The following is a 17,846-nucleotide window of genomic DNA, read 5'->3' on the forward strand; positions in this document are numbered from 1 at the left end:
AAAAGCTCCTTAATATCTTTGGAGAGAGCAGTTTTGATGGCATGATAAATGAGAAGCCAGATTATAAGGGGTTAAGAAGAGAGTGAGAGGAGAGAAAGTAGAGGCACCTACTGTAGAAGACCTTTTTGAGTTTTTCTACAAAGGACAAAATAAGAAGAGAAATAGGACAATAGTTATCAAGGATGGAAGGATCAAATGAGGGATTTTTTTTCGGGATAGGGGAGATGTAGACATGTTTGGAGGTAATAGGAAATGAGCCAGTAGAGAGAAAGAAGCATTGAAAATGAGTGTGAGAGTAGGGATGACAGAGGATGCAGTTTGCTGGAGGAGATGGAATGCTATCACTCTAACTTAGCGTTGGTAAGGAATAAGGTCATTTCATCATATGAAATGGGTAAAGGAAGAGAAAGTGGCAGAATGCACATGGGTGATAGGAGATGAGGAAGAAGGGAGAAGATGTAGTGCACAGCAAATAGCCTCATTTATTTTCCTGTAAAATATGAGGCAAGGTTCTCCACTGAGAGAGTGGGTTGGTTGGGGTTAAGTATAAGTGAAAAAGTCCATAAGAGCTGCTTTGGTGAGATAGTGAGTTGATAAAGGAGGTATTTCCTAGCATTAGTGAGCACCCAGTCATGGTTCTGTAACATGGATTTCTAGTGGACCCAGTCAGAACCATTGTGTGATTTTCTCTACCTTTATTCAGTAGCATATATGTAAGAATGAAGGTGATGAATATAGTGGGAATGAGCCAAAACTGAGACTTGGCTGGGCATAATTTGTAATATGATAAGGTTGCTAGCTCTTCAAGAGAGGAGGACATTAGAGGTGGATTGCTTCACCAAGGAATCAAGATGGGGACAAAAGGAGAGGGTGGCTACTCCAGGGGAGATGGCCTGGGAGACAATTGAGGAGTCAAGGGATTGGAGGTCACAATGAGGAGGAAGAGAGGTGAAAAACCAATAGATTATGTTTGGATAAGGGGATTTCAGAATTCTTTTTTTTTTTAATTTATTTATTTACTTTTTGTTTACAACATTCAGTTCCACAATCCGTTGAGTTTCAAATTTTCTCTCCCTTCCCCCATGACAGCATGCAATCTGATATAGGTTCTAAGGATACCTTCACATTAAGCATTAGTCAAGTTGTAAAGAAGGATTATAACCACTGTAGTGAATGAGGAGGAAGGGACAAAACAAAACAAAACACAGAAGAGAGAAAGCAAGTAGTTTGCTTCAATCTGCATTCAGACTCTGTAGTTCTTTCTCTGGACATAGCTACCCCTTTCCAACATGAGTCTTTTGTAGTTGTCTTCTAACTTTGTATTGCTGAGAAGAGCCCCGTCTATCAAAGTTAATTGTCACACATACGATGTGTCTGTGATTGTATGCAAAGTTCTCCTGGTTCTCCTCTCCAGATTTCAGAATTCTTGAACATAGAGATGGTACATTTGTGGATGATGGCAAAATTGAGAGTATGATCATATTTGTGTAAGGTGGGATAGAGGAGTTGTTCTTAGTAGGAGAGTAGGCTGAGGAAGTGAGTGATTAGGATATTTGAGGGAGAATCGATATGCATGTTGAAATGCATGTATGAAGACAGGAGTTGGGGAGGTGAGAAAAATTATAAGCCAGATATTGAGCTTATTGAATAAGGGAAGTGACCTGAGGTTCTGTAGACAACTACTGCCAGGATTTTGATTGGGTAATAGATATAAATAGCATGAACCTCAAGGTTACTTAATAAAGGAAGAAGGAGCCTAGAAGTGGCAGGAGAGCAAGGAGTATTTCAACTCCTACCCCTTGACCAGTGAGTTGAATGAAGGTGCAGGCAGTACTGGAAAGGGTGGACAGGGATGCTGTGTCATCAGGGGAAATCCAGGTTTCAGTAAAAGCTAGTAAGTGGAAGGAGTGGGAAAAGAATAGATTTAAGATGGAAGGTAGTTTGTTACCTATGGAGCTGACATTCCAGAGGGTGCAGTGAAAGGACTGAAACTTGGGGTGGGGGTGTTGAGGGGGATGGAAATGAAGAACTGGCTGGTGAGTTTGGGAGGGGTTTGGATGTTGATCTACAGGAGTTCAGAGTCACTGAAATGAAGGGTATGAAGGTATGAGAATATTTGTCATTGAATGGAAGGTACCACTCTTCTATCATCAAAGGACAGGTGCAGCAGGAGATGGGAAATCTGAAGTCAGAGGGACAGTTACCCTTCTTTACATCAGAGATTCTCCACATCCCAGTTGGGAGATTGGGCTGGCAGCAGGTGGTAGATGAAGCCTTGTGCTGGTACAGATGAAAGTGGTTGCAGATGGAAGATGCCTGGCTTATCACCAAGCAGCCTTTCCTTAGGGAACATCCTGTGCCAAGTAGGAGATGGGAGATTCAGGTTGCTAGCATACTCATGGTCTTCTCACCTAAGGAGTATGGCTGTATGGAAAATAGTAAAGGCAGTGTCCTGTGGACTTTATTTATTTAGCTGTTAAAATATATTTGGTCAAGGTGGCTAGGTGGCGCATTGAATACAGCACCAGCTCTGGAGTCAGGAGGACCTGAGCTCAAATCCAGGCTAGCTGTTAAAATACATTTGGTCAGAAGATGGCGGAGTAGAAGCAGGACTTCCCCGCTGCTCCGGCTTCCACCTTCCCCAATCCATGTAAAAGGGGACTCTAAACAAACTTTGGAGCTGTAGAACCCACAAAATGACACAGAGAAGCTAACCTCCCGATGAGGACAGCCCAGCAGGCCGGCAGGAATTGGTCAGCGCAGTGCTCTGGGAGCTGAGCCCAGCCCCACGCCAAGGCTTTAGCCCCAGGGTGGGCCTGACCAGCCGCCGGCCAGAGGGACTCCAGATCAGCAGCTGTGGCCGTTTCCAGATTTATCAATACATAGATGCAAAGGACAAAGTGAGAGGTCAGTGCAGTCTGGACTTTGGGACCCAGTAAATGGGAGTGCGTGGCTTTTGACCCTGGGGCGAAAAGCCGCTGAGATGCCAGCACAGCCAGCCAGTGCCATGTGGCAGCTTCAGCTCCTGGCCTGCAGTGTAGGGGGACCAAGCACCAGTCTGAGGGGTAATCACTCTTGCTTTAACCTGCTTGGATCTGGATTGCCATCTATGGTGGAGGTCCTGGGGTCTGTGTCCAGCTTGCCAGAGAGTGTGGAGACCTCAGAGAGGGCAACCTTCTAATACCTCCAGCAGCTGAGAAAACCCCAGCATTTGGGAGGAAAGCTCCCCTGTCTGGTGGCAGAGTCCTACTGTGGCAGAAAGCCCAGGGGTCAAGTGACTGAGGAGTGACATGACCAGGCAAAGGAAACAAAGCAGACAGAAGATTGCAACGTTAGACTCCTATTTTGGGGACAAAAAGGAGCAAAGCATGGAACAGGAGGAAGACAGTGAAGTCAGAACACCTGCACCAAAAGCTTCAAAGGAAAATGTTAGCTGGTTACAGGCCATAGAGGACCTTAAGAAGCAGTTAAGAGAAGTGGAGGAAAAATTGGGAAGAGAAATGAGAACAATGCAAGAAAATTAAGAAATGAGAGTCTACAGCCTGACTGAGGAAAATAACACCTTAAAAAACAGACTAACTCAAATGGCAAAAGAGGCTCAAAAAAGCAATGAGGAGAATTCCTTAAAAAGCCAAATTTGCCAGATGGAAAAAGAATCTCAAAAGCTCACTGAGGAGAATCATTGCTTCAGAATTAGACTGGAGCAAATGGAAGCTAATGACTTCATGAGAAATCAAGATGCTGTTAAACAGATCCAAACAAATGAAAGATTAGAAGACAATGTGAAAAAGCTCATGGGAAAAACCACTTACCTGGAAAGTAGAGCCAGGAGAGATCATTTAAAAATTATTGGACTACCCGAAAGCCATGATAAAGTAAGAACCTAGAAATCATCCTCCAGGAAGTTCTCAAAGAAAACTTCCCTGATGTTTTAGAACCAGAGGGCAAAATATAGGTTGAAAGAACCCACCGATCACTTCCTGAAAAAGATCCCAAAAAGAAAACTCCTAGGAATATTATAGCCAGGTTCCGGAATTGCCAGATTAAGGAGAGAATATTACAAGCAGCCAGGAAAAAACAATTTGAATATTGTGGAAACACAATCAGGATAACCCAGGATCTGTCAGCTTCTACACTGAGGGATCGAAGGGCTTGGAATATGATATTCCGGAGGTCAAAGGAGCTGGGATTAAAACCAAGAGTCACCTACCTAGCAAAACTGAGTATCATGTTTCAGGGGAAAATATGGTCATTCAGTGGAATAGAGGACTTTCAAGCATTCTTGCTGAAAAAAAAAAAACAGTTAAATAGAAAATTTGACATTCAGATACAAGAAGCAAGAGAAGCATGAGAAGGTAAACAGTGAAAAGAAATCATAAGGAACTTATCAAAGTTGAACTATTAACATTCCTACATGGAAAAACAATTATTGTTACATAACCAGTGAAACTTTTCTCAGTATGAAAATAGTTGAAGGGAATAGAAATATATGTGTGTGTGTCTATATATGAGGGTATATGGGCATATGAATACATATGTGAATGTGTGTGTATATATGTTTACAGGTATACATAGAGGGCACAGGACCAATTTAATAGGAAGGGATGATACTTAAAAGGTGAAATTAAGAGGTGAGAGAGGAATATAATGAGAGGAAATGGGGAGAGACAGAATGGGGTAAACTATCTCATATAGAAGAGGCAAGGGAAAATGGTTACAATGGAGGGGAAGAATAGGAAGGCAAAAGGGAATGGATCAACCTCATTCTCATTCAATTTGGCTTGGGGAGGGAATGAAATACACACTAAATAGAGTATCTCACACTACAGAAGAGTAGGGGGGAAGGGGATGAGAGGGGAGATGATGGAAGGGAGGGCAGGCTGGGGGGGAGGGAAGTTGGAAGCACCCACTTTTGAAAAGGGACAGGATCAAATTAGAGAATAGAACAAGTGGGAGGTGGGATAGGAGGGAGGGAAATATAATCAGTCTTCTAAAATATATTTACTATGTTAATATTTTGCATTAGCTACTCATGTACAACCTATACTGAACTGCTTACCTTCCCAGTAAGGGTGGGTGACAAGGGAGGAAGGGAATGGATCTGGAATTCAAAGGTTTAAAATCAAATATTCAAATATATATACATATATACATATATGTATATATACTATTATTAATACAATTTTACATGTAATTGGGAAATAAGATATACAGGCACTGGGGCATAGAGATCCACTGGAAAAGTCGAAAGAGGTATGGGAGAAAATATGGGAGAGTGTAAATTGGAGGAGGGGATATCCTATGGGACTGCTATTTTGGGGCGGTAGGTAGGGGAAAAACAGGGAGAAAATTTGTAACTCAAAATCTGGCGGAAAGGAATGATGTAAATCAGAAGTTAATAAAGCATTTGAAAAAAAAATACATTTGGTCAAGGCTACTAGGTGGCACATTGAATAGAACACCAGCTCTGGAGTCCATGAGGACCTGAGTTCAAATGTGACCTCAGACACTTAACACGTACTAGCCATGTGACCTTGGGCAAGTCACGTAACCCCAATTGCTCTGCCTTCCCCCTCCAAAAAGCAATAATAAAATAAAATTAAATTAAATATATTTTGTGAAATAGAAAAGGAAAGAAGGCATAGTTCCTCTCCTTAAGGAACAGATTATAAATGTGGGATTAAAATATAGAAACTAATAGTTCTAATACTAAAAGAAATGTAGCAAATACAAAAGAGAGATCCAAACACTTTTATGAGAAATTTGTGGATAAAGACATCACTTTCAGATGATGATGGTTCACAAAACATTCTGTGGAGGAGATAGACTCACTAATTAAATGGTGGTTTGGTTCCTGTTAGTAGTTTTATATGCCTGACAGGCTAGTTGATGATCATAGCAGATGACTATTAGTCTGTATCTCAGCGGCTGGAATTTTCATGATAAACTATGCCATTTTCTTAGATAGTTGGTTTTATTATAAGAAATTTTGGTAAATATACAAAATTTTGTCAAATGTAAGGCATCAAAACAATTATTAAAATATTTATGCCTGAGACACTGTAAAAGATATAGAAATATCAACTTAAACTTCTTCGTTATATTAAGCAATTAAAATTTATTTTTATGAAATGTTTTTTATTTTATTGAAGTAATCCTTTATCTTTCAGGTAAAACTGCCACCAATGATGGAAATCATAACTGCTGAACAGCTGATGGAATATTTAGGTTAGTGTTGAAGAAAATAGATTATTTGTATCACTTTCAAAGGAAAACATTTTAAAAATTAATGTTGTTTGGGGGTACTATAAAAAACAAATTTAAATAATGAAATCAAATTATTTGTTTAATTTTAAGTTACTCTTCTTAGAAATTATTTCCCTGCCTTTCTGCCTAAGTGTAAAATGTAATGGCAAAAAGAAAATTCAGTATTTTAGAAAATTATATAATTCAATTTAATTCCAAAATAGTAAAAATTAAATACTTAATGGTGGAATTAGGATTTATAATTTTATTTATGCATTTTCACATTTTGTCATTTGGTTTGTAGGGTTTGATATAAAATTAGCTCTAAAATATGGATGGTACTACAGCTTCTTTGCTGGACTCTGAGTCCTGCAATATTCATTCTTATGGAGATTTACCACTATAGAGGTGTGTGCCTCTGGGCAAATTACTCAATTTCCTTGCATGTAAATGGGAGTATTAAAAATGGACATTTGATGGATCTTGATTTCATCAATATATCATTTCCTCCAGTGATATCTATTGCAATTTATCCTTGCCATTATTGCCAGTTTATCCGTCCATTCAGCCTGAGTGACATGTTCATATCCTCCTATAAATTTGCCTCCAACTTTCCTCATCTGTAAAATTAGGGGATTTGGATTATATCTCTTAAAGTTCTATCTTGCTCTAAAATTCTGATTCTAGTGTAACTGTTACTTCTAATAAGGTAGAAAAAATTTTTTTCCTATTAAGAGCCAGGGTTACCTCTCCATAGGGGGAAAAAAATCAAATAAAAACAAGTTTAAAAGTTACTTCAGGGGAAGCTAGGTGACTCAGTGAATAGAGCACCAGCCCTGGAGTCAGGAGGATGTGAGTTTGAATCCAGCCTTAGACACTTGGATTCAATTGCCCAGCCTTTCCCCCTCCAAAAAAAAGCAAAAAACAAACAAACAAAAAAACCAACAAAAAGAAGTTACTTCATTTTTTTTTCTTTAAGAAGAAATAAATTGTGGAATAATATACATTTTAGATTGACTGGGTAGTATAACATAGTAAAAAGAGATATATAGATCCTACTACTGATACTTAAAACTTATCAGTTTGATCGTGGGCAAGTCACTTAAGCACTTTCAGCATCAGTTTTCTCATATATAAAATGGAAATAATACATATAGTACTTTAAAAGGGTTATTAATGAGGATAAGATGAGATAATACATGGTTTGGTTTAAATGTCAACTATATATTTATGAGTTGCTGTATTAGAACTAAAATCTTATTTATATGTGATACTAATCACATTTCTAGATTAAATCAAGATATATCCCTGTAATTTATATAGAGCTTTTTTTTTTTTGAAAACTAGTGAATATCTTCTGCTGGAAATTCATATCAATGAATTATTTCCTCTGTACTCATTAGATATTTTCTTATTACTTTTAGCATTGGCAGGGACTGTATTTGTTTTTTAAATCTCCTTTGGGCATAGAAGTCTCTAACTCCAAGTCTAAGTTAAATTATATGGGAGGTTAGAGGAACCTACAAAGAGGATTATAGATTCCCAAATTCTCCATTTCCAAGTTTATTGTCTGAGAATCTGAATTAAGGAGAATAACATATAATGTTTTTACTTCAATACAGATAGCATTTATTAATTGCTTATTATGCACAAGGCAGTCTGGTGCACAGAGAGTAACAGTAGTTTCTGCTCTCAAGTAACACATTCTGCTGTAGATACAAAGTAATTTCAGAACAAAAAAATTCATAAAGGTGTACAAATAGGACAATTTTGTTATTACTTCATTTAATTTAATATATACTTCTTTTGAAAGAAACTGTATGTTACAAAGATCCATGGGTTTCATATGCAATCTTTTTTCTTCTTTATAATTAGAATTTTTGAGTTTGTTGGTGATTTAATTCATAATAAAAAGACCTTTTTTTTTAAAGAAATTTCAGAAGGGAGAGAATACCAACATGTTGGAAGGATCCAGAAAGATGGATAAGGAGGTGACATCTCACTGAGTCTTGAAGGAAGCTAGGAATTCTTTTATTTGTGTTTTCTTTTTAAAAATGGATTTTTATTGGTATTTTTTTGTTTTTATACTACCTACATTTCCTCTATTATTCTTCCCCATCTCCTTTCCCTTATAACAAAGATTTTTTTAAAGAAGAAGAGAAAAAATAAGCAAAACTAATTAACATGTTGAAAAAATCTGATATTATTTGCAGAGCTTCATCTCTGTAGACCCCCTTGTATGAAAAATAATGGGTGTGGGGATGGAAAAAAGATATCTGCTCAGACATGTTCTTTTGGGACAAGCTTTTCCTTTATAATTTTAATTTCATGACATTCAGTCTTAATTGTTTTGTGGTTTTTCTTTCCATTATACTCAGTGTATATTGAAGTCTTTCTATGCTTCTCTGTATTTCAGCATGTTCAGTTTTTTGCTTATAACACAGTAATATTCCATTATGTTCATGTACCACAATTTAAGTATTCCCCAATTTATGGATATCTTCTTTGTTTCCACTTTGTTACTATCACAAAAAGTGCTGCTGCAAATATTTTGATGTATATGAAGCCATTCTTTTTATTAGTGACCACCTTGGGGTATATACATATACCTAGCAGTGGACTATCTGGATCAAGTAGTATGGATAAGCATAAATCCAGATTGGGAAACTAGGAACTCTAAGAAGTAGAAATTATGTTGGAAAATACATTCTGGGAATATGAGCAAGGCTATACAGAGCGCCATAAAGAAGAGTTGGGATTTTATATTCTGGGAATAGATCACTTTGACTGGAATGTGGAGTACAGGAAGAGAAGTAATTGTGAATTAAATTTAGAAAGATGAGTTGTACCCAGATTGTGGAGGACTTTAAATGCCAGGTTGAGAAGCTTGTATTTCATACTAATAGAAATAGATAACCATCGATGATGTTGAAGGTCTTAGACCTATAAGATTATCTTGGCTACACTATATAGAGGATAGGTCAGAGAACAGAGACCTATTGGTTATTACTGTAGTCAGTAGTCAGTAAATGCTTATGAAGTACCTACCATGCCCTAGCCACTATGTTAAGTGCTGGGGATACAAATTTAAAAAAAATAGTCCCTACCCTCAAGGAACTTACAATCTTATGGGGGAAGACAACGTGTAAAAGGAAGCTGAAAGGGGGGAGCAGGGGAAGTATGAGAACATGGTGGAACTATCTCAAAGTAGTTTAGCTAGGTGGGAAATGAAGTGATGAGGACCTAACCTAGAAAAGTAGCTGTGTGAATAGAAAGAGACTAATTGGGAAATGTATGATGGGAGTTAGGATGGGCAAGACCTAGTGATTGATCGGATATGAAGTTAAGGCAGAGAAGAGTTGAGAGTGACACTCAGGTTGCAAATTTTTGGTAATTAGAAGGATGGTGGGGCAGCTAGGTGGCACAGTGAGTAGAGTGCTGGCCCTGGAGTCAGGAGGACCTGAGTTCAGATCTGGCCTCAGACACTTAACACACACAAACAAAAAACCTAGCCGTGTGACCTTGGGCAAGTTACTTAAACCTAATTGCACTCCAAAAAGCAAAAAAAAAAAAAAAAAGAAGGATGGTGATACCCTCAACAGAAACAGTTTTAATGAAGAACATTTTATCGATTGACTTATGTGCAGTGTATACAGTTAATGTTTGGTTATTTATTCACCTGAGGATAATTATTTAACCTTTATGGGCCTCTGTTTTCTTATATGTAAAATAAGGGTATTAAATTAGATAATCTCTGTGGTTTCTTTCTGACTCTAAACCCTTTGACTCTCAATATATATTCTATAATACTTGCTACACTAACGCCATGAATTTGTTCAACTATTCTGGAAAAAAAATTGAATTATTCGTAAAATATAACTTACTTGTATGTATCCTTTCATGCAACAGTATTGCTATTAGACATGTACTGCAAGGAGGTCAAGGACTGAGGGAAAGAACTCATGTATAAGAATATTTATAGCATCACGTTTTGTTGTAGCAAAAACCTGGAAAACAAAATAGGAACCCATTAACTGGGGAGTGGATGAGCAAATTGGGGCATCTGAACATAATGAAATTTTATTGAGCCATAAAAAATGATGAATATGGGAAATTCAGAGAAATTTGGAAAGCTTGTATGAACAAGTGAAGAGTACCATATAGTCATTTAATAGAATTGATATTTAACCTGGAGAAGAGAAAATGTAAGGGAGACATGGCAGCTTTTAAGTGTTTAAGAAATTGTCTTTTGAAAATGAGATTGATTAAATTTGTTCTACTTGGCATTAGGTGGCAGAAATAGTGGCAGAACTAGGAGCAATGGTGAAAATTTTCAGAAAAGCCATTTTAAGCAGATGTAAAAATGGAAATTTCTCGTATAGCTGTCCAAAACTGGAATGAGTTGCTTCAGGAGTAAGTGAGTTCCCCATCACTGGAAGTCTTCAAGCAGTACTTTTTAGAGAAACTGTAGAGAAAATTTCTGATCAAGTATGGTTCAGATTAGATGACCTCTGAAGTCCCTTCCAACTCTGAGGATCTATAATGTTATAAACCAGACTTAATGCTTTTTTCACCAAAATCATTTTACCTTCCTGACTTTACCATTTCTGTTGGTTACACTATTGTTCTATTCCTTCAGGCTTAAAACTTTGTTAATTTTTTTTTTACTTCTCTTTTAACTTTTTTCTTTATACCAATGAATCAATCACCAGACATTTATTCAACCCTTACTATTGTGCTAAGCACTGTGCTGAGCTTGGAGATATAAAGCAAAAGTAAAAATAGACCCTTTCCTTAAGATGCTTACATTCTTATAGAGGAGGCAACGCATTTATGCATATAGTTATATAAAAAATTGATACAAAGTAACTTTGGAGAGGGAAGGCATTAGCAAGTAGGGGGATCAGGAATGGTCTCTTCCAAGTGATATTTGAGATGAGTTTTGAAGGAAGCCAGGGATTCTAGGAGTTGGGGGTAAAGAGGGAAAGCATTCTAGACATGAGGGATACCTAGTGCAAAAATAGCCTCTCTAGATAAGAGATGGAACATTGTTTGTGAGGAACCACAGGTAGACAATATGCCATGATTATACTGTGAGTGTGTGTGTGTTGTGTGTGTGTGTGTGTGTGTGTGTGTGTGTGTGTGTGTAAAAAGACCAGGAAAAATAAGAAGGGACCAGATTGTGAAGAGTTTTAAATACCAAAGAAAGGAGTTTTTATTTGAGTCTAAAGATAATAAGCCACTGGAATTTATTGATTTGGGGGATAGGTTTTTACATTGTCAAACCTGTGCTTTAGGAACATCGGTTTGATAGTTGTGAGGAAGATGGATTGGAGTGGGGAGGGACTTGAGATTAGAAGACTAATTAGAAAGTTATTCCAATGGTCTGTGTGGAAGACCTAAACTAGGTGTATGAGTTAGAGAGAAGACATGTTAAGAGAGATTTTGAAGGTAGAAATGTCAAGATTTGACAACAGAGTGGCAATTTATGGATGACACCCAGATTAGAAACCTAGGTGACTAGAAGAATGATGGTGCCCTTGATAGTAATAGAAAAGTTTGAAAGAAGGATAGGTTCAGGGGGAAGGATGAGTTCTCTTTTAACATGTTGAATTGAGGTTCTCATATCCAGTTAGTAACCATGTCTTCATTGTTTCTTAGATAAGCCTTTGCAGGTCATGGGATTTAGAACTGGAAGGGACCTTGAGATAATTTGGTTCGATCTCTTTATTTTACAGATGAGGAAACTGAGTCCTGGAGAGGCAGAGTTGATGAATATCATATAGAGAGACTTCATCTAGAAGACTTCAGTCTTCTGGTGCCAAATCCATTATTCTTTCCTTTACATTGTGCTCTTTCTGTTGTCGTCTCACTGTCATGCCTCTAATTCTGGACCTTATCACCTCACTGTTGAATTACTATAGTCGTTTTGTAGCTGATATTCCTGACAGCATTCTTAACCTCTTCACTCTGTCCTGCATACTACTCCCAAATTAATCTTCTCCAAACATCCATTTCATATCATATTCTCCTTTTCAGAAGCCTATAAGAATTCCCCTTTATCATTGGATCAAGTCTAAAATCCTTATGGTAGATAGAATTTAAAGCCATAGTACATAGAATTTTCTTACCTAACCTCATGTATCTAATTTTGTGTTCTACTTTCTGACATGACCTTTCTGCTCAATTCTAGTTAGTCTTCTTGATGGCCTTCCATATACCCTGTTTCCTGTCACCTCTGCTTTTACCCAGGACGTTGTCCCACTTTTTCTCCACTCTGCCTCATCCCCACTTAAGGAAGGAGCATTTTCCTCTCTTCCATCAAGATTTTTAGCTATTCAGACCTATTTTAGATTCTCTCTCTTCCCTGAAGGTTTTAGGTTTCAGAGCTATTTTCCTTCAATAACTCCTCTGGTATTTCACTGACACTTCATTATACTGTCTTGTTCTTTAATTATTTTACCTGTGCATCATCTTAACACCTAAACTATAATTCATTGGCCCAGTTGTAATACTTCATTGTATTTCATCTTGTCAGTGAATATGTAATCTCACTGAAGTGGGTTTCCCTTCCTTGGTGCAGATTGTAAAATATTCATGCTCTCTCATCCTTCATGATTGATGTCCATATATTCTCCTAAAGAACCTTCACAAAAGAGCCTGCTGAAAGCCACACCTTCTCAGTCTTCTTACTTTAATAATTACTTGCTGATTGATTTATTGGTTTTTTTAGACTTATAAGATAGAATAAGAAACATGTCATTCATATAACTGGAAGAAGATTGCCGAAGGAAAATAAACACAAGAATTGACTGTGTAGAAAAGGCAGTGGAAAAACTTAATGAAGCAGTAGACTTCCAAAGGAGCAGTATCCCTCAGGTAGAACAATGCAATGATAGAAGAACAGACTGAACAAAATCGAGATGGTCAAACATCTCCACAACCTGAAGGACAGTGCTAGAGGACAGAACTTGGTGAGACAATCTGGGAATTATTGATTTTCCAGTAAAATAAAAAGAAACAAAGTCTGAATTTTGTATTCTAGGAATTCATACAAGAAAGTTGCCTAAAGTGTAGGAAACAGAAGGCAGAGTACATATTTAGAATCCACAAGAAATGAACTGTAAGGTGAAGTTCTAGACTTTCAAAGACAAAGAGAGAATCTTCTAAATAACCACTAGGAAATGATTACATAAAAACAATTAGAAGTGTGAATTGTACAAGATTCAGCAAGGACAAGAAATTAAGGAAATTGCAGTGCCATGTACCAGAGAGCAGGGAAATAAACCTTCACCTCAGAATTTCCTATCCTGCAGATTGAATATACTTCACTAGGAAAAAACTTAGTTCTTCAGAATTATTTCCTGGTAAAAATCTAGTACTGGAAAGACTATTTAACATGCAGATTTACCGAACTGCTAAACCTTAAAGTAATTTAGTCTTGAATGCAAGTAAGAAGTACACAATGACCAAATATTAACATAGATATAGAGCATGGAAAGTCTTCTGTAAATTTTAAGTAGCACTTAGTAGCATAATAGTAATAACAGCTAGCAATTTATATAGTGTTTTAAAGTTTGCAAGTACTTTACAAATATTCTCATTTTATCCTTGAAGCAATCCTGAGATAATAAAAGGAAAGTGATTTCTAAATCCCCTTCTTATTTCAGCTATTCAGGAAAAGATTTTTAAAAGATTATATCATGGGGCGGCCAGGTGGCTCAGCGAGTAAGAGCACTGGTTCCAGTGTCGGGATGACCTGGATCAAATCCAGGCTCAGATACTCAGCACCACACCCAGAAATAACTGGCCGTGTAACCTTGAGCAAGTTACTTAACCCTGATTACTTTAAAAAAAAAAAAAAGATTATATCATCAAAAATCAAAGGAGGATCTGGTTGTAAGAAAAAAAGATGAGGGACAGTTAAGATTGTATTCTTAAAAAAGGAGTCAAGTATGAATAGAGTTCTGGGTTTGTTGTTGACAAGAACTCAATTCAGGTCCTACCTGTAACACTAACTTGTCCCTTGGCAAGTCATTTAACCTCACTGAGATCCAGGCAACTTCCTAGAACTTATCTTCTAAGTCATAAGTAATTCGCAAAGCGAGTTCCCAAAAAAAGAACTCTCTGTCTGTGTTGGTGTGGTCTGGGAGGTGGGGAGGACAGAACTGGTATTTTTTAGCGTATTTTAGTATAGGTAATCAGACTTCGCTTTGTGAAAACAAAATACTGTACTGGCTCTGTATGTGTGTCTGTCTGTGTGTCTGTGTGTGTGTGTATCTGTGGTACATGTATGCATTGGGATCCAATAGAGGGAAAACAAAATAGAATGGTCATAATCTTGAATGTTCATATGCTAAATTCACCAATAATAGAAATCAGCAGAATAAATGAGAAAACCCCACAGTTTGCTGCTTTGGAGGGGAAGGGGGAGACTTAAAAGCCAGTGATTTCATGCAGATTGAAAGTCAAAAGCCACAATAAAAGCTGTCATTTCAGCTGAATTTTTTTTTTTTTGGAGGGAGGAAGGCAAGGCAATTGGGGTTAAGTGACTTGCCCAAGGTTATACAGCTAGTGTCAGGTATCTGAGGTCGAATTTGAACTCAGGTCCTCCTGACTCCAGGGCAAATGGATAAACTACATTATAGATCATAGATTTAGAACTGAAAGAGACTTTAGAAGTCATCTAGTCAAAACCTCTCACTTTATGCTTGAGCATACAGATCCAGAGAGCTTAAATGAATTGCCCAGTGTCACAGTTGAAACAGTAGGATGAAAGATAAGATACACTGTATTAATCATATAAAAATAAAAGACACATATAAAATACATATAAGGGAGATATGGACTAGAGAGAAAACCTTGTAACCAAATATCTGAAATTTAAAGAGAATTGACACATTCCTAAGAGTTACCCCTAAATAAATAAATATTTAGCAGAAAGACACAAACGTTTCTCATAAGAAACACAGACTATCAATAACCATCTTTAAAATATTCAAAATTACTAATAGAAAAGTACAAATTAAATCAATTTTTAGGTTTCCATACTTATAAAATTGGTATCGATGGCAATAGAAAAATTCATTGGGGAAAATGTGATATAGTAGACTCACTGATTCACTGCTGGTGGAGCTATGAATTGGTCCAACTATCTTGGGAAATGATCTAGAAAAGTTAGAGAATTGTTCTTTGACCCAGCTACCCCACTATTTGTACTTATTATCCAAAGGCTATTATTAACAACAAAAAGACCTATCTATTGGAAGTAAAAACATTGCTACTTATAATAGGAAAAGCCTGGAAACAAGACTGCATGGTGGACAGTTGAAGGATAACTGAACAAATTATAGTGTATTAATAATATTTGATAAAATATTGTATCTTACCACAAAGAACAATAAATATGAAGAATTCAAAGAAATATAAGAAATCATCTTTAAAGCAATGCGTAATGAACAATGCAGAACCAGAAATAGCAATACATATAGTTACAAAAACCATGAAAATCACAACTTTTCATGGTAACAAAATTTAGATTTTCCTTTTGAGTAATTAATAGAAATGAGGGGCAGAGCCAAGATGACAGAGGGAAAGAGACTTCCTTGAGCTCACCCCCAAAACCTTCCAAATACCTGTAAAAATTACTCTAAACAAATTCTAGAGCTGCAGAACCCACAAAATGACAGAGGGAAACACATCTCCAATCCCACAGCCTGGAAGACCGACAGGAAGGGCATATTGCGCTGGGCTGGGAGCAAAGTACAATCTGGCATGGGCTGCAGTGGGCACTAGGGGAAGGGGAGAGGGCTGGAACAAGCCTCAGGACTAAAATGCTGGCAGCTGTGGTGATTTCCAGTCTTCTTAACCCACAAGTGCCAAGAACAGTGAAGAAGGTCAGTGGGAGAGTTCTGTGAGACCTGAGTGAAAAAGGAGCGTGTTGTCTAGCCCCAGCTCCTGCGAACACAGCAATGGGTGGCAGAAGCAGCAGCTGCTCTGAGCCCACAGATGATGGAGGATCCACCAGCTGATACAAAACCCCAGAAACCTGAGACAGTACACCTACACTCACCTCCACCCCAACCTCCTCTGGAAGCAGAATTCTTCCTTGACAGAGAGTTAGAAATCCAAATATTTGACTGGGAATTTGAATAAACTGTATAAAATAAAGTCAGACTATAGAATCTTACTTTGGTGACAAAAAAGAACAAAACATACAACCAGAAGAAGACAACAAAGTCAAAACTCCTGCATCAAAAGCCCCCAAGAAAAATACGAATTTGGTTGCAGGCCATGGAAGAGCTAAAAAAAGATTTTAAAAATCAAGTCAGAGAAGAGAAGTAAGAGAAAATTGGGAAGAGAAGTGAGAATGATGCAAGAAAATCATGAAAGACAAGTCAATAGCCTACTAAAGGAGATCCAAAAAATATCAAGAAGAAAATAGCACCTTAAAAAATAGAATAACCCAAATGGCAAAAGAGATCCAAAAAGCCAATGAGGAGAAGAATGCCTTAAAAAGAATTGGTCAAATGGAAAAGAAGGTCCAAAAGCTCACTGAATAAGATAATATCTTTAAAAATTAGAATGGAGCAAATGGAAGCAAATGACTTTATGACAAATCAAGAAATTATAAAACAGAACCAAAAGAATGAAAAAATAGAAGACAATGTGAAATATCTCATTAGAAAAACCACTGACCTGGAAAATAGAACCAAGAGAGATAATTTTAAAATTGATGGACTACTTGAAATCCATGATCAAAAAAAAGAGACTAGATATCATCTTTCAAGAAATTATCAGGGAAAACTTCCCTGATATTCTAGAACCAGAGGTAAAATAGACATTGAAAGAATCCACTGATCACTTCTTGAAAGAGATCCTAAAAGGAAAACTCCTAGGAATATTGTACCAAATTCCAGAGTTCCCAGGTCAAGGAGAAAATATTGCAAGCAGCCAGAAAGAAACTATTTTAGTATTGTGGAAATACAGTCTGGATAACACAAGACCTAGCAGCTTCTACATTAAAGGATTTAACAACTTGAAATATGATATTTCAGAAGTCAGAGGAACTAGGATTAAAACCAAGAATCACCTACCCAGCAAAACTGAGTATAATACTTCAGGGGAAAATATGGATATTCAATGAAATAGAGGACTTTCAAGGATTCTTTTGTTTGTTTTTGTTTTGTTTTGTTCGATTTTTTAGAGGGGGAAGGTAGGGCAATTGGGGTTAAGTGACTTGCCCAAGGTCACAAGGCACATTTTTATGTTAAGTGTCTGAGGCTGGATTTGAACTCAGGTCCTCCTGACTCTAGGGCCAGCGCTCTATTTACTGCGCCACTTAGCCACCCCACTTTCAAGGATTCTTGCTGAAAAGACTAGAGTTGAATAGAAAATTTGACTTTCAAATACAAGACTCAAGAAGAGCATTGAAAGGTACACAGGAAAGATAAATCATAAAGCACTTACTAAAGTTGAACTGTTTTTATTCCTACATGGAAAGATGATATTTGTAATGCATAAGACCTTTCTGAGTCTTAGGGTAGTGGGAGGAGATAGATAGATAGATAGATAGATAGATAGATAGATAGATAGATAGA

The 17,846-nt window shown here is 37.2% G+C and overlaps 1 protein-coding gene across 5 annotated transcripts in view; it reads left to right on the forward strand.

Annotated features, from left to right (window-relative positions):
- The window catches only part of MINDY2 (MINDY lysine 48 deubiquitinase 2), a 122,555-nt gene that overhangs the window by 26,811 nt on the left and 77,898 nt on the right, over nucleotides 1–17,846 (forward strand). For all 5 annotated transcript variants that reach the window (XM_069098153.1, XM_069098154.1, XM_069098156.1 and 2 more), the window contains exon 2: nucleotides 6,171–6,228. In XM_069098153.1, the coding sequence (XP_068954254.1) occupies nucleotides 6,171–6,228 (58 nt within the window). The remainder of the gene's footprint in view (nucleotides 1–6,170; nucleotides 6,229–17,846) is intronic.

Source organism: Petaurus breviceps, unplaced genomic scaffold (genome assembly GCF_028583685.1).
Source record: "Petaurus breviceps papuanus isolate PSGF00001 unplaced genomic scaffold, PetGlider_PUasm1.0 37, whole genome shotgun sequence".
NCBI lineage: Eukaryota > Metazoa > Chordata > Mammalia > Diprotodontia > Petauridae > Petaurus > Petaurus breviceps.